The sequence below is a fragment of the Meles meles genome, chromosome 5 (assembly GCF_922984935.1).
Source record: "Meles meles chromosome 5, mMelMel3.1 paternal haplotype, whole genome shotgun sequence".
NCBI lineage: Eukaryota > Metazoa > Chordata > Mammalia > Carnivora > Mustelidae > Meles > Meles meles.
Genome location: NC_060070.1, coordinates 70,438,033 through 70,463,913, shown reverse-complemented (window position 1 = coordinate 70,463,913; position 25,881 = coordinate 70,438,033). Strand labels below are relative to the sequence as shown.

At 38.9% G+C, this 25,881-nt stretch overlaps 1 protein-coding gene across 1 annotated transcript in view; it reads right to left on the bottom strand.

Annotated features, from left to right (window-relative positions):
- MOXD1 (monooxygenase DBH like 1) overlaps nt 1-25,881 on the bottom strand; it is a 95,521-nt gene that overhangs the window by 7,145 nt on the left and 62,495 nt on the right. The window contains exons 5-10 of the mRNA XM_046005909.1: nt 19,935-20,114; nt 19,547-19,649; nt 17,518-17,684; nt 16,192-16,383; nt 14,921-14,980; nt 5,575-5,717 (exon numbers count right to left, since the gene is read on the bottom strand). Coding sequence (XP_045861865.1) covers nt 5,575-5,717; nt 14,921-14,980; nt 16,192-16,383; nt 17,518-17,684; nt 19,547-19,649; nt 19,935-20,114 — 845 coding nt within the window. The remainder of the gene's footprint in view (nt 1-5,574; nt 5,718-14,920; nt 14,981-16,191; nt 16,384-17,517; nt 17,685-19,546; nt 19,650-19,934; nt 20,115-25,881) is intronic.

Below are 25,881 nucleotides of genomic sequence, written 5' to 3'. Positions count from 1 at the left end.
GCTGAGCAGAGAGCCCCGTGGGGGGCCATCCCAGGACTCTGGGATCATGACCTGAGCCCAAGGCAGAAGCTTAAAGACTGAGCCACCCAGGTGCCCCTTGGAAACCCCTCTTGATGAACCAACTTGGAAATAACATTCTGATGAATAAAATGAAAGAGCTCAGAAATGTAGAAATCCTATAAGATTAAGGATTACCGCTGAATCTATTAAAGTCTAAAAGGTGCATTAAATCTTGTGGGAATTTGGTTTGAGAAATAAAGGGGAAATTTTAAAAACTTGAAAATACAAAAATTATAATCTAAGTGATAAATGTTTGGAGGTATGGAAAAGGGATGTGGGGGAGAAATGTGAAAGTATGAATGTCCTCATCCTTTATGATCTGAAGTCAAAACCTGTAGTGAAACAAATGTGTGCAACATTTTAATGCCTTCTACAATCTCTATTCTCAACATTTGAGACCGTTTTATAAACTACTACTTCTTGTGGTTAAAAACAATAGAAGCAACCATGTTTATCTGAAATTCAACAACTGTTCAGTTTTAGTTTCATGTTTTTTATATATTTTTAAAAGACTTATGTATTTATTTATTTGACAGAGAAAGATGGCCAGCACAAACAGGGGGCTCAAGGAGAGGCGCAGCGCTGAGCGGGGAGCCAGATGCAGGGCTCGATCCCAGGACCCCGGGATCCTGACCTAAGCGGAAGGCAGATGCTTAACTGACTGAGCCACCCAGGAGCCCCATGTTTTTATATAAATTAAACAAAATTATGATTTAATGTGTTATTTGAAACAGCACAATTATAATCTTTATAACAGCAGTTTACTCATCTTTATAGCAACACCACCACAGAAAGATCTCTGTAATAACATTCAATTAATGTTAGCCCTGTTTATTTCTTTTTTTAAAAAAATATTTTATTTATTCATTTGACAGAAGGAGATCACAAGTAGGCAGAGACAGGCAGAGAGAGAGGAGGAAGCAGGCTCCCTGCTGAGCAGAGAGCCTGATGTGGGGCTCGATCCCAGGACCCTGAGATTATGACCTGCGCCGAAGGCAGAGGCTTAATCCACTGAACCACCCAGGCACAGCAGCACTGTTTATTTCTAACAGACTTTGAGGTGATTGCTTGTGCCTTCTTTTTGAAATCTTTTTTTTTTCCTGCCTTCCTTAAAACCCTTATAACAAGAGTGGAAGATTTTTACACATTATAAACATGAAGGAATTTTTCTTACAAAGAAAAATTACACACAGGTCCCTTGATTCTTTGAACAAATGACATCAAGCTTTCCATCACATAAGCCTCATTGGAGGTACGGAGAAAGGGTCAATGTGTGGTGCGGCAGAGAATACAGAATTTATCTAAACATGTGATCTAGTCTGTTATCTGATCTTTTAGGAGTCTTTCCGCTTTTCCTTAAGCCGTGCCAGATCTGTGGGAGGCAGAGGGAAATCACAGGCCCTTCAACAGCAGATCTGAGACAGGATGTAGTTATTTCTACTTTTCTACCAGCTCGTCCTCTAATCCTAGGATTGTTACAGAATGTTTAAAACAAGACAGTGCACCTAACTAATCATTACATGAAAGGCATGGAATAGGGTAGTAGGGGTTATACATTATAGGATACTCCCCTTGAATATGGTCTCCTGAAACCAAATTCACAATATTCTTTTCAGTAAAACAGGAAAAAAAAAAAAAATCACCCAAGCCATTTCTCTTTCTGGTCTTTTAGCCAGTCCCTTGTTAGTCTGGCTTTTAATAGCATCTATGCCAGTGCGATGAACTCACTTGAAAGTCTGATTTAAAGCCTAAACATGGGGGCACTTGGGTGGCTCAGTGGGTTAAAGCCTCTGCCTTTGGCTCGGGTCGTGATCTCAGGGTCCTGGAATCAAGCCCCGCATCTGGCTCTTTGCTCAGCAGGGAGCTTGCTTCCTCCTCTCTCTCTGCCTGCCTCTCTACCTACTTGTGATCTCTGTCTGTCAAATAAATAAACAAATAAATAATCTTTACCCCCCCAAAAATAAATAAATAAAGCCTAAACATGAACTTAACAACAGACGCTCCTTTTCACTCGTACTTTTGAAGAATAAATAAATTTAGACCATGTAGTTAAGTGGTTTTATGTGGGCAGTGATGTCTCAAAACTGGCCTAGTTCTGGGAAGCAATTCTTAAAACCCAACTTCAGTATTTCCTGGGTGAGACCAAAGGTGCAGACTCTAGCAGAGCTCCTTAGAACTCGGGAGTGGAGCATTTTCAGAGGACTTACACAGATTGAACACAAAAGAAAATAATTGGGCCATAGAATGCATTTTGAATCATCAGTTTATGAAACAAAGAGCTTTGAATGTCCATTTGTTTTCAACATGCTCTCAGATTAACCCTTTAAAGGGAAAAGTTTCTAGTCAATATATAAAAAAAAATTCTAAAGGGGAAAAAATCTACTAAGTCTTATTAGGAACAATATTGATATTTTAAAAACAAGACTATAGGGACACCTGTGTGGCACAGTGGGTTAAGCATCTGCTTTCAGCTCAGGTTATGATCTTGGGGTCCTGGGATTGAGCCCTGTGTTGGGGGGGTGGTCCCTGCTCAGCGGGGAGTCTGATTTTCCCTCTCCCTCAGTCCCTGCCCCCTGCTTGTGCTCTGTCTCAAATAAATAAATGAAACCTTTAAAAAAAAAAATAAAAACAAGACTAGATCCTAGTGTTTTTAGAATGACATTTTATATACTGTTTTGATAGTCATTACCATTTTATTTTTTCGCATATGTAATTATTTATTTTGAATAAAAAGGCAGTTATCTATCTCCCTCTCTATCAGAGACACAACAAACATTATCTCCTACATTGATTATACACCCTCTGACGTGAAATAGTCTTGAATCCCTCAGTTTCCATTTCCTCTTCTACAAAATTGGGATTGCAAGTCCTACTCTACCAATTGGAATTGTGTGAAAACAAATTAATTAAAATTATACATATAGAAATACTTTATGAACTACAACCGAATTTACATAAGCATTTTTCATTTGAATTTTAGTAGATACAGACTTCTGTTCTGGTGGTCATCGGATTGTTTGAGGAGGAACTTACTAGAACATATTTACAGATAGTGCAACTTAAAAAGATGAGAGCTCTTAGTTCATCATTTACAATCTCTATAATAATTTGGAATAAAAAGTAGATCATAATTACATGCTACTTCAGTGAATGCATTTGACCACATTCTCATGATGTGTTTTTTTCTTTTTTTAAGATTTTATTTATTTATTTGACACAGAGAGAGATCACAAGTAGGCAGAGAGGCAGGCAGAGAGAGAGGAGGAAGCAGGCTCCCTGCTGAGCAGAGAGCCCGATGCGGGGCTCAATCCCAGGACCCTGAGATCATGACCTGCGGGGCTCAATCCCAGGACCCTGAGATCATGACCTGAGCCAAAGGCAGCGCTTAATCCACTGAGCCACCCAGGCGCCCCTCTCATGATGTGTTTTTAATCCTCTCCTTAAACATATCCCCTTGAAAATCTATGTGTACCTTTCACCTAATTATATCAGTCTCTTTCATTAGAAAACTCTTCCTTATATTAAAACAAAATCTATGCTCAAAAATTTCCACCAGCCACCCTCATTCTACTTTGTGGTATTGCTAAGAATGAATAAAATCCTTTTTTTCTACATTGACCTTAATATATCCAAAGCCAGAACTTTCCATTTCTTCTTCAAATATGTTTCCCCATAGCACATACATCACTATTTTCTCTTTCCTCTTCTTTTTCCCTTATCACCTCTCTGAGATGCCATCAACCAACGAGTCCAGTGTGTGCCACCATGAGAAGGTAACCTTCTTGTAACTGTTTCTCATTAGCTCGACTGCCACCCCCTTTGGTCCCAGGCGCATTCACCTCACAACACAACACAACACAACTCAACCTCGCCATCACAACAGTCTCCTGGTTGGTATTTATTTTCCCAGTCTGGTCCTCCTAGAATCCTTTATCAATTCAGTAGCCCAATCAACCTTGTTTCTATCCTACAATGGCTTCTTTGCACTTAGGACCCAAAGTCTTTATGTCACTTATAAAGTCCCATGTGACCTTATGTCGCCTATAACATCCCTTCTGCTGTCAGACCTCCTCACTTACTCTCTACCATATTTCACTCTGTTCCAGCCAAACTCACCTTCTTGCTGTTCTTTGAACATGCTACCTTCATACCCACCCCAAGGTCATTACACTGGCTTTTTGGAAAGAGTATACCTTATATCGTTCCATGGCTGGCTTCTCATCACTTAGGTCTCAACTCAAATATCACCTCCTGCCATGGATCAAATGTTTGTGCCCCAAATTCATATGTCGAAATCTTAACACTCAGGTGATGGTATTAGGAGCTAGGGTCTTATCCCCTCATGGGATTAGCACCCTCATAAAAGCAGCTTGAGAAAGCTCCCTCCCCCACTTTGCTCCATGAGTTTACAGTTAGAAGATGGGCATCTGTGAGCAAGTGAGTTCTCACCAGACACTGAATCTGCTGGCACCTTGATCTTGGACTTTCCAGCCTCCAGAACTGTGAGCAATAAATTTCTGTTGTTTATCAGTTACTCTGTCTTTGGTATTATGTGGCAGCAGCCTGGACAGACCAAGACACCTTCTCAGAGAAGAGTTTACCACCCAACTGACAACAGTACACACTTTCTTCACTGTTGCAATGATTTTCATAACATTTACTAATACCGGAAATTTTATATTTATACTGTTTATTGCTCCTCTCCCACTCCAGAATATAATCCCAAGAGGGCAGAAATAATATAGGTCTTGTTGATTATTTTATCTTAAGTAGTTTCTATGATGTGCGATTGTGCAGAGTGAGTGAATGTAGCAGGCCTGAGAATTCCTTCCTTAGAAATGCCTGTTTGGAAGACTGGCCTTTGGCTGGCATCAGCAAACCTAAGTAGTAAACAATTTCTTATTCTGATATAAAACTTTCTCTAAATGAAGAGTGACTCATTGGGCCTTGACTATTTGTACAAACAATGCAATTTATGTTGAACATCCGCTTTCCTCCTAGGAGTCTAGATTTTAGTACTTACTAGGCAGAGGACACCTATGTAACCAGCCCTCAATAAAAACTCTGGGAACTGAGTCTCTAATGAGAATCTCTCATTAACAACCCTTCATGCATGTTGTCATCCTTCGATGCTAGTAGCATTAAGTACATTCCATGTGATTCCTCAAAAGAGGTCTCTTAGACACTTGCTTTGTGTTTTCTCTAGACTTGGTCCATGTGCCTTTTCCTTTTGTTAATTTTGCTTTGTATTCTTTCTCTGCAATAAATATTAGCCATGAGTACAATAATAACCTGACTCCTTTAGGTCCTCTTAGAAAAATCACCGAGCCTGGTGGGAGTCTCAGGGACCCTGGACATACCAAGCAAGAAGCTGACCTCTCACCCCAGCTAAAAATAAGCAAAGAGAATAAGACTTAAAAGAATTCCATAACGTGGTGATAAATCCAATACGAAAATGAATCCCATCCTTCTCTGAGGTATACTACCCCACTATGAAATCCATTTGGTACTTACGTGACTGGCCTGTAGATCTCCTTAACACCAATGAACTGAAGTTGTTCCATAATGTCTGGAATACTTGCACACCGAGTAAGATTAATTCTTGGATAATAAAGAAGGTATGAGAGACACATTTCATTCCTGGTGCTTAATCCTCCCTGAAAATGGAGATATTTTATTTAGAGAAGTATATGTTCCACCAACTCTGACACTTAGAACACACAGCCACCAATGTCATATAATTCCCTCCAATATTGAAATGTAATAAGTCTGAAACTAAGCAATAATAATCTGAGTGACAATTTGATTTTTAAAGAGGTAGAGACACATTGAAAAATTAATAGAATGATGTCCATCTCTTTAAAAGTTTTTTTTTAAACAACCTAATAATCTCTTTCAAGTTTTGTTCATTTGATGAAAACTATTCGCCACAGTGAACATTTGAAAGGATTATGGGGATGTTTGGTTATCATGATACCAATCAGTCAGGTCAATGGAATCTTTCCTTGGCTGCACTGAATTTTCTATAATCTTATTGTCATGTATAAACATAAGAAGACACATACCACAGAGAAGATAGATTTCAAATTTTGAATCAAGGTAGCAAATTAGCTATTTAAAGTAAAAAGATTAAAGCTCCTCAGGAGAACACAATCTAGAACTGTTACATGTTACAGGGTCAAATTTTCAACCAAAAGTTATTAAACATAAAAAGAAATAGGAAACTATGATCTTCACTCTGAAAATAATAAAGTTATTATCAGCAGAAACTGATTGTGAGAAGCTACAGATGCTGCATTTAGCAAAAACTTAAAAACAGATAAAAATATGTTTAAAAAGTTAAAGATGCTCAAGTAATTAAAGGCAAATACATCAAAAATGAGTAAACAAATAGAGAATGACACCAGAGAAAGGAAAACATAAGAAAGAAGAAAATAGAAATTCTAAGGTTAGACATTACCATCATTGAATAAAAAATTCTCAGGATGAGTTTAACAACAGATCTGAGATGGCAGAAGAATCGGTGACCTTGAAGATAGAACAATAGAAATTTTCCAATCAAAGAACAGAGAAAGAAAAGAAAAACAAAACAAAACAAAACAAAAACCTAAAAAAAGTGAAAATATTCCAGAAAATACTTCAAAATACGATATTAAATGTTCCAACAGATATGTAATTAGATTTCCAGAGGGAGAAGGAAGAGAGCAAAGGGTAGGAAAAAAATACTTGAAAAAATAATGGCTGAAATCTTTGCAAATTCAGTGAAAAACATTTATAGACCCAAGAAGCTCAACAAATACCAAAGATAAATTTGAAGAGAGCCATACCTAGACACATCATAGTCATATAGCTGAAAGCCAAAGACAAAGAGAAAATCTTGAAAGCAACAAGAAAAAAATGACACATCACATGCAGGGGACCAATGATATGAATGACAGCCGACATTTCATCATAAGTGATGGAAGTAACAAAGAGATACTGGGATTACAGATTCATGGGCTGCAGGGAAAAGTAAATTAACCAAGAATTCTGCATCCAGCAAATCATCTGCTCTTCAAAAAGTGAAGGTGGAAAACTTGGCAATACTGTTCATAGTTCTAAATTAATGCAGTAGCTAAAATGCAATGATTTTACAAATTGCAAAACACATGTTTTGCAGGATTAGGCAAAGGGAGAAGCTGATCTACAAATGATGTTACAAGTGATGCTTCATTAAAAATCATATTTAATTTATCCTTCAGCTGGGATGGCTATTCAAAGTGGTACTAAATTGTAGGAAGGGAGCCTGGCATTTGTATCCTCCCATGAACCAGTCACTACTGCTGGCTGCCCCACTGTGGGGAGCATGACTTCAGGTGGGGCATTTCCTGATACTAAAGGCAATGCCCAGTGAATGACATGGTTGTGAGTTATCATCAGATACTTTCAGTTTAGCTCTGCTGGCTTTGAAGAGGCCACCAAAATATCCACTAAAATAATAATGTATGATGTCTGTAGTAAAATATTTCATGCAAACAAAATCACATATAAGGCACAAAACAAAGCCAACACCTGTGGACTGACTGCACCCTCTGTGCTCATTTTTAATTCTCCTCTTCCCCACCCTAACTGAAGATGAGGATTATCTCACCACTTGCTTAGTCATTCTATTGCCTTTCAAACCCTTCACTTTCCATTTACTGACATATATAGGCATCCCTACATCCACTTACATTTTGTACGTTCTACAACTTCAGGTACTCTCTAGCATCTGCTTAACTTGTCCTTTTTATTCTTCTGATACATTCATGTTAACATGCATGGCTTTCACTCATTAATTTTCACAAATATACAGTGTAAATATATTCTATGGACATATTATATTGTATTTATTTGTCTTTTTTTTTTTTTTTTGATAAACAGTTGGGTTGTTTCCAGCTTTGTGTTCCTGTGTTGTCACACGCTACCACAAATATTTTATTATTTCTCTCCAGGAACACTTCCTGCAAAAAGAACCTTAAGGTGAAATCCACAGAGGAATGGAACTGGAGAGCATCTGTGAATCTAGAGCTTTGCCGGATGATGTCATGCTTTTCCCCACGGTGGTTTTATAAATTTACATTTAGCTATGTGCAAGGACTCCAGTTTTAGAACATTGGAATTGTAATTTTAAATATTGCCAACCTGATGGGTATAAAATATCTCATTCTGGTTTATATGTGCACGATCCTGATTTCAAATGAGATTGAGCATCCTTTCCTGTGTTTATTGTCTATTTGGGCCTTTATTTCTGTGAAATGGTTTCTATCTACTGTTTTTTTTTCTATGATCTATTTGTCTTACATTGCTGATATATGAAATTTTCTTTATATACTGGATGCTAATGTTTTATTAATCTATGTAATACTTTTTTTTCAGTTTAAAACTTGTCTTTTCACTTATTTAATAGTGGTTCTTGGTAACCAAAAGATTTCAAGTAGTTAAATTAATCAGTCTTTTAAAGTTCGTGCTTTTTACGTTTTAACTACTCCCAATATCATAAAAATATATTCATATATTTTTCTCCCAATAGTTTTAAGATTTTGTTTTTCACAGTTAAATGTTTAATTTAAATACCTGGAATTGGCTTGTTTGTGTATTGTATACCCAGTTGTGCTGGAATTCTTTAGTGGAAAGTCCATTCTTTCCCACCTAAATGGATACTGCGTCTGTTCTAAACCAAGTTTCCATACAGGGGGTTTGTAGGTCAGTCTCCAGGATTCCTATTATGTACCACTATTCTAACTCTGGACCCAGGACAGTATTTATCACCATAGCCTTATTTTTTTTTTAAAGATTTTTTTTTAAATTTATTTATTTATTTTTATTTTTTTATTTACAGCATAACAGTGTTCATTGTTTTGGCATCACACCCAGTGCTCCATGCAGTACGTGCCCTCCCTATTACCCACCACCTGGTTCCTCAACCTCCCACCCTCCCCGCCGCCCCTTCATAACCCTCTGGTTGTTTTTCAGAGTCCATAGTCTCTCATGGTTCATCTCCCCTTCCAGTTTCCCTCAACTCCCTCTCCTCTCCATCTCCCCATGTCCTCCATGTTATTTGTTATGCTCCACAAATAAGTGAGACCATATGATACTTGACTCTCTCTGCTTGACTTATTTTGCTCAGCATAATTTCTTCCAGTCCCGTCCATGTTGCTACAAAAGTTGGGTATTCGTCCTTTCTGATGGAGGCATAATACTCCATTGTGTATATGGACCACATCTTCCTTATCCATTCATCTGTTGAAGGGCATCTTGGTTCTTTCCACAGTTTGGCGACCGTAGCCATTGCTGCAATAAACATTGGGGTACAAATGGCCCTTCTTTTCACTACATCTGTATCTTTGGGGTAAATACCCAGCAGTGCAATTGCAGGGTCATAGGGAAGCTCTATTCTTAATTTCTTCATGAATCTCCACACTGTTCTCCAAAGTGGCTGCACTAAATTGCATTCCCACCAACAGTGTAAGAGGGTTCCCCTTTCTCCACATCCTCTCTAGCACACGTTGTTTCCTGTCTTGCTAATTTTGGCCATTCTAACTGGTGTCAGGTGGTATCTCAATGTGGTTTTAATTTGAATCTCCCTGATGGCTAGTGATGATGAACATTTTTTCATGTGTCTGATAGCCATTTATATGTCTTCGTTGGAGAAGTGTCTGTTCATATCTTCTGCCCATTTTTTGATATGATTATCTGTTTTGTGTGTGTTGAGTTTGAGAAGTTCTTTATAGATCCTGGATATCAACCTTTTGTCTGTGCTGTCATTTGCAAATATCTTCTCCCATTCCGTGGGTTGCCTCTTTGTTTTGTTGACTGTTTCCTTTGCTGTGCAGAAGCTTTTGATCTTGATGAAGTCCCAAAAGTTCATTTTTGCTTTTGTTTCCTTGGCCTTTGGAGACATATCTTGAAAGAAGTTGCTGTGGCTGATATCGAAGAGGTTACTGCCTATGTTCTCCTCTAGGATTCTGATAGATTCCTGTCTCACGTTGAGGTCTTTTATCCATTTCGAGTTTATCTTTGTGTACGGTGTAAGAGAATGGTCGAGTTTCATTCTTCTACCTATCGCTGTCCAGTTTTCCCAGCACCATTTATTGAAGAGACTGTCTTTTTTCCATTGAATATTTTTTCCTGTTTTGTCGAAGATTATTTGACCATAGAGTTGAGGGTCCAAATCTGGGCTCTCCACTCTGTTCCACTGGTCTATGTGTCTGTTTTTATGCCAGTACCACGCTGTCTTGGTGATCACAGCTTTGTAGTAAAGCTTGAAATCGGGTAACGTGATGCTGCCAGTTTTGTTTTTTTTTTTTCAACATTTCCTTAGCAATTCGGGGTCTCTTCTGGCTCCATACAAATTTTAGGATTATTTGCTCCAGCTCTTTGAAAAATATCGGTGGAATTTTGATCGGAATGGCATTAAAAGTATAGATTGCTCTAGGCAGTATAGACATTTTAACAATGTTTATTCTTCCAATCCAAGAGCATGGAACAGTCTTCCATCTTTTTGTGTCTTCTTCAATTTCTTTCATGAGTGTTCTGTAGTTCCTCGAGTACAGGTCCTTTACTTCTTTGGTTAGGTTTATGCCCAGGTATCTTATGGTTCTTGGTGCTATAGTAAATGGAATTGATTCTCTAATTTCCCTTTCTGTATTTTCATTGTTAGTGTATAAGAAAGCCACTGATTTCTGTACATTGACTTTGTATCCTGCCACGTTACTGAATTGCTGTATGAGTTCTAGTAGTTTGGGGGTGGAGTCTTTGGGGTTTTCCATATAAAGAATCATGTCATCTGCGAAGAGAGAGAGTTTGACTTCTTCCTTGCCAATTTGGATACCTTTTATTTCTCTTTGTTGTCTGATTGCCATTGCTAGAACTTCTAATACTATGTTGAACAAGAGTGGTGAGAGTGGGCATCCTTGTTGTGTTCCTGATCTCAACGGGAAGGCTGCAAGCTTTTCCCCATTGAGGATGATATTTGCTGTGGGTCTTTCATAGATAGATTTTATGAAGTTCAGGAATGTTCCCTCTATCCCTATACTCTGAAGCGTTTTCATCAGGAACGGATGCTGGATTTTGTCAAATGCTTTTTCTGCATCAATTGAGAGGACCATGTGGTTCTTCTCTCTTGTCTTATTGATGTGTTCTATCACACTGATTGATTTGCGAATGTTGAACCAACCTTGCAACCCAGGGATGAATCCCACCTGGTCATGGTGGATAATCTTTTTAATGTGCTGCTGGATCCTGTTTGCTAGGATCTTGTTGAGAATCTTTGCATCCATATTCATCAGTGATATTGGTCTGAAATTCTCCTTTTTGGTAGGGTCTTTGCCTGGTTTGGGGATCAGGGTAATGCTGGCTTCATAAAAAGAGTCTGGAAGTTTTCCTTCTGCTTCAATTTTTTGGAACAGCTTCAGGAGAATTGGTGTTATTTCTTCTTTGAAAGTTTGGTAGAATTCCCCAGGGAATCCGTCAGGTCCTGGGCTCTTGTTTTTTGGGAGGTTTTTGATCACTGCTTCAATCTCATTACTAGATATCGGTCTATTCAGGTTGTCAATTTCTTCCTGGTTCAATTTTGGGAGTTTGTAGCTTTCCAGGAATGCATCCATTTCATCTAGGTTGCTTAGCTTATTGGCATATAACTGTTGGTAATAATTTCTGATGATTGTTTCTATTTCCTTGGTGTTAGTTGTGATCTCTCCCTTTTCATTCATAATTTTATTAATTTGGGCTTTCTCTCTTTTCTTTTGGATTAGTGTGGCCAATGGTTTATCGATCTTATTGATTCTTTCAAAAAACCAGCTTCTAGTTTCATTGATACGTTCTACTGTATCTCTCGTTTCTACCTCATTGATCTCTGCTCTAATCTTGATTATTTCCCTTCTTGCATGTGGAGTTGGTTTGATTTGTTGTTGATTCTCCAGTTCTTTAAGGTGTAGAGACAGCTGGTGTATTCTGGATTTTTCAATGTTTTTGAGGGAGGCTGCACTCTCAATGTGAATGGCCTAAATGCGCCCATAAAACGACACAGGGTTGCAGATTGGATAAAACGACAGGACCCATCTATATGTTGTCTACAAGAGACCCATTTTGAACCTAAGGATACAACCAGACTGAAAGTGAAGGGATGGAGAAGCATCTTTCATGCCAATGGGCCTCAAAAGAAGGCCGGGGTAGCGATTCTCATATCAGATAAATTAGATTTTAAACTAAAGACTGTAGTCTGAGATACAGAAGGACACTACATAATTCTTAAAGGGACTATCCGCCAAGACGATCTAACAATTGTGAATATCTATGCCCCCAATATGGGAGCACCAAATTACATAAGAAAACTATTAATCAAGATAAAGAGTTATATTGATATGAATACAATAATAGTAGGAGATCTTAATACGCCTCTCTCAGAAATAGACAGATCATCGAAGCAGAAAATTAATAAAGAAATAAGAGCATTGAATGAAACATTGGACCAGATGGACCTCATAGACATATACAGAACATTCCACCCTAAAACAACAGAATACTCATTCTTCTCAAGTGCACATGGAACCTTCTCCAGAATAGACCACATACTGGGTCACAAAGCAGGACTCAACCGATACCAAAAGACTGAGATTATTCCCTGCATATTCTCTGATCACAATGCTTTGAAACTGGAGCTAAATCACAAGGAAAAGTTCAGAAGGAACTCAAACACCTGGAAGCTAAAGACCACCTTGCTTCAGAATGCTTGGATCAACCAGGAGATCAAAGATGAACTTAAACAATTCATGGAAACCAATGAGAATGAAGACACCTCGGTCCAAAACCTATGGGATACAGCAAAGGCGGTTCTAAGGGGGAAATACATAGCCTTATTTTTTTTAAAGATTTTATTTATTTATTTGACAGAGAGAGATCACAAGTAGACAGAGAGGCAGGCAGTGAGAGAGAGAGAGAAGCAGGCTCCCTGCCGAGCAGAGAGCCCGATGCAGGACTCGATCCCAGGACCCCGAGATCATGACCTGAGCCGAAGGCAGTGGCTAATCCATTGAGCCACCCAGTGCCCCTCACCATAGCTTTAAAATAAGCCTTCACATCCAGTAGATTGTCTCCATCTTTTACTTTCTAGTAGTGTCTTGCCTGTTACTAACCCTTTGCTCCTCTATGTAGATTTCAGAATCTACTTGCTTCATATAAAAGCTAAAACTGGAAAATTTTTAGAAATATGGAAAAAAATTAGAGAAAATCTTCACAGCTATGGCTAGGAAAGGATTTCTTAATTAGGATATGAGAATCTCAAATCATAAAATCTCTGAATTTTTTTTACTGAAAATATATCAAATTAATAGGCCAATTTGAATAGAAGGATTATCTTTATCTTATGGAGACCTTCTATTCATGAACACAGTATCTCTTCATTTCTTTAAGTTTACTATAAAGTTTTGTAAATAAGGATTTATAATTTTTTCCCCATGGAGATCAAACATATCTAATGTTATATTTTATTTCTATAGAACTTAGAATTTTATTTTATTTTATTTCATTATTATTATTTTTTTTAGAACTTAGAATTTTAAAATGCATTTTCTTAAGATAGTTTCTTATATACTAAAATATAGTTAATTTGGGGGCACCTGGGTGGTTCAGTGGGTTAAGCCTCTGCCTTTGGCTCAGATCGCCCCGCATCAGGCTCTCTGCTCAGCAGGGAGCCTGCTTCTCCCTCTCTCTGCCTGCTTCTCTGCCTGCTTGTGATCTCTGTCAAACAAATAAATTAAGAAAAAATATATATATAGTTAATTTTAGATATCAGTTTTGAGGGGGTTTTAATGTAGAAAATTATAATATCTGTGAATAATGTGTTTTGCTTCTTCGCTTCTTCTTCTCTGAACCGTAGGACATATTTTTTTTCCTTTCCCAGTACAACATTGAATGGAAATGATGATAATAAACATCTTTGTCTTCCTCCTGATATTAAACCAATACTTCTAATATTCAAGTAATTTGATATTTGCTACAGATTTTTCATAGCTAAGCTTTATCTGGTTAAGGAAATTCTCTCCTATTCCTGTTTTGTAAAATGTTCTTCTTTTATGACTGTCTTAAATCTTATGAAGGCTTTTCCTACCCCTATTGACATGATCATATGTCTTTTTCCTTCAATCTCCTAATGTAGAATAGTATTATTAATATATTTTTTATCTTAAACCAATTTACATTCCTTAGCTAAACCCAAATTGGTCCTAACATTACATTTTTATATAATACAGAATTTGGTTTGCCAATATTCCCTCAAAGGTATTTCCATCAGGTGCATGTTGTGGACCTCTTGAATACTGTCATTATCAAGTTTTAATATTAAGATTATGCTAACTTCATAAAATGAGTTGGTAGGAGGTATTTCCTGGGAGAGACTACATAAGGCATGAATGGTCTACTTTTTGAGTGTTTGTCAGGATTCCTCAGTAAATGTGTTGGAACCAAATTTCTTTTTGGGTCAGAGCCCTAAAGTCATACAATTCATTCTTCCTTTTGAAGTCTTGATTCATCTAAGTCAGAACTCAAGCAGATGGTCATTTGCGACCACAGATCTTTAATACAATTTGCTGAGGAAAAACTAGAAGACTAGGATAGCTTTTCATAAAAGCGTCAATAAACTATAGTGCAAATATTGCCATAGAATCACTAATCTGATAAAATGCTAAAATAACTCTCATTTCACTCTAACAATGTTTCATGCTCAAAACATTCAGGAATTTTGCCTCCAAATGGGAATGCTTTTTCCTTTTTCTCTTCTAAAATCAAAGTTTATTCCTCCTTCTCCACAAATGGATTTTAATAACAATAAAAATTTTCTTACCCAAGTCATCCGGGCTCTATCTTTTGTGTTGTAACGACACTCGGTAATTAGATTATCTCCCTAAAACATAAAAATAAAAGCTTTCAGATTTGGGTTTTAGGCTGTTTTATTTATCTATTTGTAGGCCAATAGTTTTATTTGCTATGTGAGTTGGCTCATTCAGAAATTTGATCCAGGGGAACCTTGATCTACTGAATTCTAAGACTGCTAGTATAATAAAAGAGCAAACCAACAAGATTCTCTCAGGCCAGACTCCACCATGTTCTAGCTGTATGACCTTAGGTAAGAAAAAGAATTATCTGGGCACAATTTATTTATTTAAACAATAATTTTGTAAAATAGCTGTGATTTTGCACAGCTGTGAAGAGATTCAATGACATAACATGCATTTAGTTCTTAGTGCAAACGAAACACTTCATAAATGTTAGTCATAGATACTAGTTACATAAATGTTAGTCATAGATACTAGTTATTGTGATTCCCTCTTCATTTATATTCTTTTCTTTAAAGGTCTTTAGTCACATCTTTATTTCCTCACAACAGACTTGTGAAGCAAAGTAATAGTTATTGTTCCAATATTGTTCTAACCTTTTGAACAATTCTGCATACACAGAAAATAGGTTTTTTATGGCTCACCACTCAGAAAGATGGACAGGCTATTCATGGACCAGAGGCAGCTTGGGCTGGGTGCTGGTCCCTAGATTTCATCTCCTTGGCCCACTACTCCAAAGGCCCACGATCAGTATCTCAACACACTGTCCTCCCATGCTGCCCTTCCATAACCCTAACTATTGTTGCAAGCTGGGTAATTAGCTCTGTCTGAAACCTGTGTCAAAGTGAAAGAATTATCCTTGTCTTTATTTTTACTCAAAATCAAACTTCCCCAAACGCTCCTATGGTATTTAAGAAAAAAAAAACAAAAAAAAAACAAACAAACAAACAAAAAAAAACGCTCTTATTTTTGCATTTCCAGAATTGCAACCCAAAGGTTTCCTGGAATGTCAAGTAAGAAAAGAGTAATGTTTGGTACTCAGAACCCAAGTTTTTCTTCTCTCTTGAGTTGCCCCTGGGAATGGTAAGAAAAGTGAGTTTTGATTTTGGAAATCAGATCAAACACATTCCATCTGGGTTGTGCAACACCCACAGTGGGTGGCTTCAAGAATGTGAATACGGTGAGCAATTCACTTTACTGGTAGAAACCTTGCTAAATCGCAGTAGATAGATGCCTTGACTTCTCTAAGATACAGTGAAAAAGAACAAAACATTCATACTGGTAAGATTGTTTGCTCTTCCCTTAGATACTGAAACTCCTGGAAATTGAAGTCAAAATCATCATCATAAGCCAGTAATCTCATTTCCTCCCCTTTGCGAAAATGACGGAGCCTGATGCCCCTGCCAGCCAGGTGAGCGTGGAGGAGAACAGCAAACACATGGATTCCACTTGGCTTCTCAGCTTCCAGAGCCTACAGGCGGGGCACAAAGAGGAAGACACAATTAGCCCAAACAAGCACATGTTCAGACAGTTCACCATAAAAGAGACTTGGAAGGACAACTGAGAAGAAAGTCTAAAGCACTTTGAGTGAATGCTTGAGCAGCCAAACATTTTGAATTTGGATTTTTCATGACTTACTCCTAGCAGTATTATCTTTGTGAAGTAACATTTGCAGTCAAAAAGGAAAGGGAACTAATGCTTCCTGAAGACCTATCAGATCACTCCTAAACGTTCTCTTTCTTTCCTCTTCTTTTAAGAGGTAAAGAGTCAATCAAAGTCATCTTGACAAAAAGATTCCAGCATGTTAGTAACCTGTAAATAGAAACTCTTAAAAGGAAAAATGATTCCCACTTTCTGAGATAAGAAAACCAGGTGGAAGCGTGGTACTATATGAATTGTCCTTGGTCCCACGGCCAGTACACGATGTCATGGCAATTTGAATCATGGTGTAAATAACTCAAAGGGCATAATCCTTCTACTTCATCAGTCTGCCATCGGACTATAATACAATAGCTTATAATTTGTAAAGAATACAATCTAAGTTAAAATATGTTCATTTAAGAAAAAAGAACTGTAAACAGAAGTAGCCATTATTAAATACTTTTACATGGTTTTCCTGACCCAATGTACTTTTATATTAAGTACTCCTGCTCTTTGGTTTAAGCAGGAAGGAAACTGTGAAGCAAAGACAAAAAGAAAAACTGAAAGTGAATCATGGAAAAAACAAATCTGGATAAACGGTGAAGTTGAGAAATGAAAACGTGACCACATGAACCAAGGTAGAAATTGTAAGAGATAAAATAAAGTGTCAAATACAAAAAAAAAAAACAAAACCCAAAACCAAAAAACAAACAAAAAAACCCACAAAGAAAGTAGGTCAGGAAGGAAACCATCGTGGAAGTTATTTTGTCCAGAATTCTACTCCTACAGCCTTCAAGATTTAAAAAAGCAATCAAAGGTCTTGCTACAATGATAAGTAATGGCTTTAGAGCATGACAACAAGAATAAGATTAATAATAATAAGCATGGGATTCCCCAAACATAGTTTTCCGAGAACACTGATGAATCAATGAATAGCGGCTCACAGACTTGATCCTCCGCATACCTCTTCTAGGCATTCCAGAGTGCAGTGACCCTCGGACCGGAATTCAGGCATCCCTGGAGGGATGGTGTGGAAGAGGCTTACCCAGAGGCCAGCCTCGATCACCCCAGCATCGTACTTCCTTATGTCTGCTGTATGAAATAATCTCAGTCCAGAATTATCTATTAAGCCTGGAATAAGAGCATATAATTAAAAGCGAGTTTGAGTTCTCAAAAAAGGAAGTTCTCTACATTCAGTTGAATGGATTTGTGAATTTTCCTTAAAACTTCACAAGGGAAAGAATTACAAGTAAAGATTAATGGAAGACAACATTCAGTTTCACAAACAACAGTTAAGGGGTGCCTTGGCTCAGGTCACGATCTCAGGGTCCAGGGATCGAGCTCCACATCAGGCTCCCAGCTCAATGGGGAGCCTGCTTCTCCCTCTGTCTAATGCTCCATCTGCTTTTGCTCTGTCTCTCTCTCTGTCAAATAAATAAATAAAATCTTTAAAAAAAAACAGGAATTAAAACATAAGTTGTCCTATTGTCTGCAACCATTTTTGACTTACACAGTATACCATGGGAGAAATGTTTGTGTTGTCTAGCTGCTAATACTCCACAATGATCTAACATAAAGACAGACAGAAGGAAAATTCTGGTCATTCATTAGAATATAGACTAACTCAACAAAACTTTATTTTATCTTGTTTTCAGGTAAAGTTCAGTAACATTTCCATAGACGTAAAAGCCCTTTGGTCTAGAAACGACCTGCTGACAGAATAAACTACCGATGATTAATTTTCTTTACAGTTTGCCACCATTCTTTTAATCACTTAACAAAGTAGTCATTCCATCAACAAAAAATATTAAGAATCTATTATGTGACTAGAAAGCACAACAATAGGCATGTGGGGATGAAAGAAGAGTAAGACACATTCCTTCCTGAGACAGTTCTCATAAGGAGGGAGAGAATGAGACCCAAACCCTTCATCAATTTGTTCCACTGACTTTGAAAACTAATTGACTCCTTTCTGCAGGGCTGACTTACTTACCTGTCGTTACCAAATTGACATTTCGGAAACACTGGCATATCCATCAGTTCATATTAATTGCTGTGATTATTTTTATTGTGTCTCTTTCTCACTACACTGTTTTTTTTTTTAAGATTTTATTTATTTATTTATTTGACAGACAGAGATCACAAGCAGGTAGAGAGAGAGGAGAAAGCAGGCTTCCCGCTGAGCAGAGAGCCCGATGTGGGGCTCAATCCCAGGACCCTGGGATCATGACCTGAGCTGAAGGCAGAGGCTTTAACCCACTGAGCCACCCAAGCGCCCCAACAGTAATCTCACTACACTGTAATTTCCACCTGGTTTGGTGTGTTTTTCACTCACATTTAAACATGGAGCAGAGACATATTTGGTGCTCAGTATTTGCTGAATAATTGCACAAATCAGTGTAAAATAATAACTTTGAGTTACTTCTGTTGAGAACTCCGTATTGAATCTTTTGACTTTTTGGTTTTGGAATATTACATAAATAGGTTTAGAAAACTAGATTCAGAAATCAAATGTAAGTATAAGCCCTCTTCACTTAAATATCATATTAAATAATATCATTGCATAAATATTTCATGAGCATATTTATGGTTTTCCTACCACATAACAAAATATTAATATTTTCTAATGTGATGATTGGTAGCCTTTCATATGTGCAGTCAGAAAATGTTTCATAAGCACTATGTTTTGAGAACTAATTTATATCATGAAGAGAAAAATCTATTATCCTACTTCTTGGAAAGTAAGATACACTTTTTTTTAAGATCAGTGACCACATGTATCCATTTTGCCCAGTTCATGGCTCGTTGATCACTGTTGTCCCAGTGTAATTTTTAATAGTATCCTCATTTGCTCTAAAAAGTATCCTAATTTGGATAGCAGACATAAAGGTTAATTCCTTCTAATATTGGGTGGCAGTATATTTCAACCCTGTCAAGATGGGAGTTACAAACTTTTAAAAATCATAGATAAAACATATGAAGAATAAACTCACCCTCCTTATAAGTCGGATTGTCATAATGGACCTCCAGGAGCACATAACGAGGATCTAACGGAGTGCCAAGGGATAATCCAACATGAGGTGGATAGGAAAAACCCTAAGTAAGGAAAATTCCATAAGACGTGCCCTATGAAAGTCCCTAAATGTTCTATTCCACTCGAAAACCAACCATTCTCAAAGATATTTCAACATTCTGGAACTCCATGATCTAGAGTGGATATAACAAAATGGCTTAGGGAGAGAATCGCTTCCAATGGAAGGAAAAATAAGCCATCCTCCTATCAGAGATAATGTATAGAGCTTTACTTATAAGTATCAGAACCGAAGGGGGAAAAAACATGAGCCACGAATAGTGTCCCATCTCAGTAATCATTGGTCCCACCTCTCCACCAATGGCCCAGGCAAAAATAACGGTCTCGCAGGTGAGGAAGGCATCGGGCATGTTAGGGTGGTAGCACTCGTGGCCATAGTCCAGGACACTGTCGTTAAAGCTGTTGCTGCACTGATAGAGCAGGATGTGGTGGACCAGACTCTCGTGGCCTCTCTGTATCAGCGGCTCCACCTGAACAAAGCACAGACGAGAGGGAGGGGGCCATGAGTCAAACCCCCGTAACTCCCCAGCGCTAGGCAGGAAACTAGCAGAAACGATGATCCGTTTTTCAAGGGGATCCTGCTCTCAACTATGCCAAGGTTATGATGTGGTTCAAAAATAATTTGTTCTGGAGAAGATAACAAGGATAATGATGGTGACGACGGCAATGGCCGTTGAAAACAACATCGTAGTAATGTGCTCTTGTGACATCACTCAAATTAGGAGAGGAAGTAGAAACCAGTGAACAGAGAATGAGCGGTCAAGTTGGTTCTAATACTGACATCCCAGTGCATGAGAGCATGTTCCTTCCATGGTCCCTCCTGTGAGTTCTCTTCATACCACCTGCCCACCTCCGTCCAGGTACTCGGAAAGAGCTAAGCGCATCGGCAGGTCCACAAGGCCGTGCCTGCCGGAAGTTGCCTGCGGTAACTTACCTGTGGCTAAGTTACTTAGTTGTACTAAGTACAGGGCTCCAGGGTTCAGGGTTCATTGAACACTCCATACATCTGCTAAAGAAGCCCTGGTGTGTCCCTAAATTTCCAAGGCTTTACCTGCCTTAGAGCTCAACACCTCTGCCCTTACCCTAACTACTCAAATGTAGGCAATGCATTTTGAAACCCTTGCTTGTTCCCTGCTTCAGACATGCATATAAAGATAGTGTTTTTAGCTATTCTCTCTCCTAAGACTTTCCATTTTGATTTTCTACATAGTTTTTTTTCTCCTTTCTTTCTTCTTTTTTTTTTAAATCAGAAAATCAAAGCACCCACACAAGGAAACGGTATGTAGTAGGCAGAGATCTGAGTAGGCAGCTAGAGGTCCCACTTTTTCAACCCAGCTTGCCTCTGTGTTGCATTGTGAGTCACACTGCGGCTAACCCCCACACACGCATCTTTAACATCACATTCACAGAAATGACATTGCACACGGCTTTGTTTGCACTTGTCTTGCCTCTAAAGGACCGCGCACCCTGGAGGCAGAAACTATTTTCTATTTTGTTTGAAAATGACAGTTATTGTTCAAGCATGGTTGCATAATACAGGACCGCAAAAGGGTAGCCTAGGACTGCGATTAGATTTCAGCCCCTACATCTGGTTTGAGCTTTCTCGTGAGACTTCGGTGGGCACCTCAAGCTCCAAGGGAGATGGGGCGCTGCGAGCAAGTCCACAGGAAAAGAGGCACGGGAGACATTTTCTCGAAGTGCCTTATGGGTTCAGGCAGAACCTGTAGGTTGTGCTTAGCTCCACAAGGTCGGTCCTGGGAAGGACCCAGGAGGACAAAGGAGGGTTGGTATTGCTGAGGCAGCTACAGAAACAAATGGACTTCATCGAGGCACAGCGAGAGAGAGACAGAGACAGAGAGAGAGAGAGAGAGAGTTAAGAGTGTGCGTGTGGAATTTATTAAGCTTTTAAGGAGTTTCATGTCAACTTCTTAAAAGAAACTTTTAAAAACAATACAGTGTTTATTACAGTGAGTTTAATTACAGTGAGTTTAATACAGTGAGTGCTGAAACCACCAGCAAGCTTCTAAGCTACTAGTGCATTCTAGGAATAATAATAGTAACATCTGTATTTTATTTAGCACCTACTCTACTATCTGCCAGTCGCTGGACTTGTCATTTCATTTAATATTGACCGCAATCTAATAGGTTACTGTTACTGATTCCATTTTACAGAGAAAACTGAGACTCAGAGGATTAGGCAACAAGCCCAAAGTACCAAGGCAGGAAAGAGTAGATGGGGATTTGAGACAAGGCTGGTCTGACTCCAAAGTCAGTACTCTCCTAACTGCATATCATTGCTGGAGATGCGTCAGGCTCTGGAAGCTGCTCCCAGTGAGAGGGAGGGGGAAGAGCGGGGGAGCCTTACGTCTTGGGGGGGCAGTCTCCTGCCCTCCTTGCCACCCCAGTTCAAGCGTCCCTTAGCCCTTAGGGAGACAAGACAGGTGGTGGCCTTTGGAATGTTGTTTCCTAAGGAGAGCAAATAACAAGGTCTCTCTTCAAAACCTAAGGTCCATAATACGATGGAGTATTATGCCTCCATCAGAAAGGATGAATACCTAACTTTTGTAGCAACATGGATGGGACTGGAAGAGATTATGCTGAGTGAAATAAGTCAAGCAGAGAGAGTCAAGTATCATATGCTCTCACTTATTTGTGGAGCATAACAAATAACATGGAGGACATGGGGAGATGGAGAGGAGAAGGGAGTTGAGGGAAATTGGAAGGGGAGATGAACCATGAGAGACTATGGACTCTGAAAAACAACTATGGGTTTTGAAGGGGTAGGGGGGGTGGTGAGAGGGTGGAGAACCAGGTGGTGGGTAATAGGGAGGGCACGTATTGCATGGAGCACTGGGTGTGGTGCAAAAACAATGAATACTGTTATGCTGAAAAGAAATTTTTAAAAAAGTGAAAAAAAATAAGATATACATATAAGCAAAAAACAAAAACAAAAACAAAAAACAAAAAACCTGAGGTCTTCAAAGAGAATTAAATTGTAATTTGACCTCCAGATTACAAACCGAGGGGACAGCCTGAAAGTTTTTCCCAAGAAAAAAATACATTCATAAGAGAACAAGGAAACTTTCTGCATGCAAACCTGAGCACTGTTCATAGGAGAAAGTATGAAGGCTTGGAAGAAACAAAGCTCTTGGCAAAACAGAACGGATGTGAGACCGAAGTTCAAACAAAGAGAAGTGAGGATAACTACGGAAAGAAGACGCCACTAGTATAAGAGAAAAAAAGCAGGTTATCAAATCCCTGAAGAACAGAAGAATTTCTGGAGAAGGAATTTTAAGATGACCTTGTGAAATAATTCATTGTGACCCTGAGGCTATTCCCCGTGGGCAGTCGTGTCCTGTTCGGTGCAGGGGACAAGCTCTAGGGAATGAGAGCGTCTAGATCAGAGTGGGGCTTGCTCTCTCTAGGTGCCCCGCACGGAGCAGAACTGCCCCCAAAGCTTCCTGCCACACCTCCAGAACACAGTGATGCCAGTGCCCTGCTTCCAATCCCAGAAAAGACAGCTGCTCATTATCTGCTGCTTCCTCAACCAGCTCCACAAACCTGCTGTGTCATCCAAACAAGGCTGGAGCCCCAGACCGGGGAGCGCCCTGTGCGGATGGAGAGAGCACTGCTCCATGATACAGCCTTCTGGTAGGTGGAATGCAAGCATTAAACACTACTCTTTCTTGTGTATTTGGGAATTGTCCATGCAAGAAACACTGCTGCTTCTGCATCATTGCATCATTTGAAATAATCGTTTAATTTTTACATTAAAAATATTTCTGAGACAAAAAGGCTGTAAGGAATCATTGTAAGGAATCAGCACTTAAACAGGGAGACTTATTTTGGTTACTTCAGAGATGTCACAGTATCATAACAATCTCAGTGCAAATGCCAAAAGTTGCTTCTATTAAAAAAATGTTAAACTTATAAAAATTGTCAAAGAAGTTCAGGGCAACATAAGGTGTACAGATGTGGATAAATGGGTATTTCTGAGACTGGGACAAACATTTAATTTTATTTTTGTTTTAGGCTGGCTGTATGATTGCAGAAGAAAAAAATAAAAAGGAATAGAAAATGCCTACAGAAGTGGGACGCAGTGACACCAACACCTGAAGACAGAGTAAACTGAGTTCTTGATTCCTGTGTTCTTGTACGCAGGGACGACTTACGGACCAGAACAGACAGGAATTCCCTACACCCATCTTCACATGCATTAGAGGACAGGCAAGGATGGCCTGGCACCTCTGGGTTATCTGTTAGCCCTCATGCAGAGCAAAAGAACAGTCTAGAAAAGAAATCACGGATGGAATAGGGATGAGAGGGAAGCCTTCAACTTGAAGGACTTTTTTTTTTTAAAGATTGTATTTATTTATTTGAGAGAAAGAGAGAGCATGAGAAGGGGGAGGGTCGGAGCAGGGAGCAGGGAGCCTGATGTGGAACTCGATCCCGGGACCCCAGGATCATGACCTGAGCCGAAGGCAGTCACTTAACCAACTGAGCCACCCAGGCACCCAACCTGAAGGACTTTTAAGAGTAAAACCGTCTCCAGTTAGTTCAAGTAACTAAAACTTTGGGGTGCTCTTGAGAGGACTTAGCAGTAAAAGAGAAAACAAGAAAAAATATATACTTGGCTATACTAAACATAGCCAAGAACAATGTGGAAATTAACAGTGTAAAACTGAACCTGAGAACTGAGAAGCCCCAAATATTACAGAGTTCTCATGACCCTGTCATCTTCTCTTACCCTCTTTATCCAGGTCAATATGTCTAGCATAATCCCTGCCACACAGAGACTGCTTAATAACTATTTATTGAATGGAAACAAAGCCTTTCCATCAGCAAGACTGAGTCATCAAATTTATTGCCTCCCAATTTCTTGACTGTCTCAATGCCAGTGACCTATCCTGTCCGCATCCCACCTCAGCAACCCAATCCCCCTGTCCCACCCTGCACTTTTAACCACCCAGGACTGTCCCCCCCTCGAAAATTCTCTTTCTGTCCCTCTTTCCTGCTGTTGGTTCTTTCACACCTTTCCAGTCTCTAACCTACCACTTCTTCCCAGGAGGCTCCTTGAAACTGCTTGTGCACCAGCCCCTTACAAGTGACATGGACGCAACTGTGGATCAATCCTGTAACTTTCCCCTTCCGAGTCTCCACTTGGGATACTGAAGATACTTTCACAACTGTTCATATAAGAGCTCAAAAGTCATGATTCACATTTCTATTTCCATGAATATCAATCTTTTTTTATTTTGTTCTGTGTTCTGTTCCTTGGCTATGGATGAGCATAACCTGTTCAGGGCAGGGGACAAATTTCAGAAAATGAAAAGCACTTCGCTCCCATTGCAAAACTTTTAAAATCTATGTATACCTTCTAATCAGCTCTTAGTAAATGACTTGATTATTTTCGGTAAGAAAAGAAAGAAAGAATTTCTATTCACTCTAGTTGCATGAGGGCAGAGTTGGAGACAATATGATTGGGAAAAAACCTTTAATTATATAAAATAACGACACGCTCTGAAGAATCTTACTTGGTGTGACCTTGTTCTATAGAATAGAATGAGATGGGGATAAGACAAAGAGCTTCTAAGTGTATCAGAATTCCTTAGAACTTAGAACCTAGACACTATATCAGAATAGGAGGTAAGAAACTCGTAGTGGAAAGGTATGATATCTTTCTGCCATTAAAGTTTTGGGGTCCTTGACAAAACTGTGCCTGCCTGATGGTCTTTCACCAACTACTGGGAAACAGATTCTGTTCCAAAAAGACTTCTCCAAAAAGCCACTGAACATTGACAAACTTAAGAATCCACACGCTTTTGCAAACTTCAAATACCAATTACCTCAACAACAATAATAAAGAAACATATTTTTGCTTCCCCTGTACTGAGTTGAACAGTGTCCCTCCAAAAACCATGTCAACCTGGTACCTCAGAATGTGCCCTTATTTGGAAAGAGGGTCTTTGCAAATGTTATTAATTAAGATGAAGTTACACTGGTTCAGGATGGGACCTAACTCCAATGGCCAATATTATTATAGAAGAGAAAGGAGCAGATTCAGACTCAGACATACACACAGAGAAGACGACCAAGTGAAGCTGGACACAGAGATTGGACTCAAGCTGCTACAAGTCATGAAAACCAGAGACCATCAGAAGCTGGAACAACCAAGGAATAATTCTCCCCTAGAGCCTTCAGACGGAACATGGATGGCCTTGCCAATGCTTTGATTTT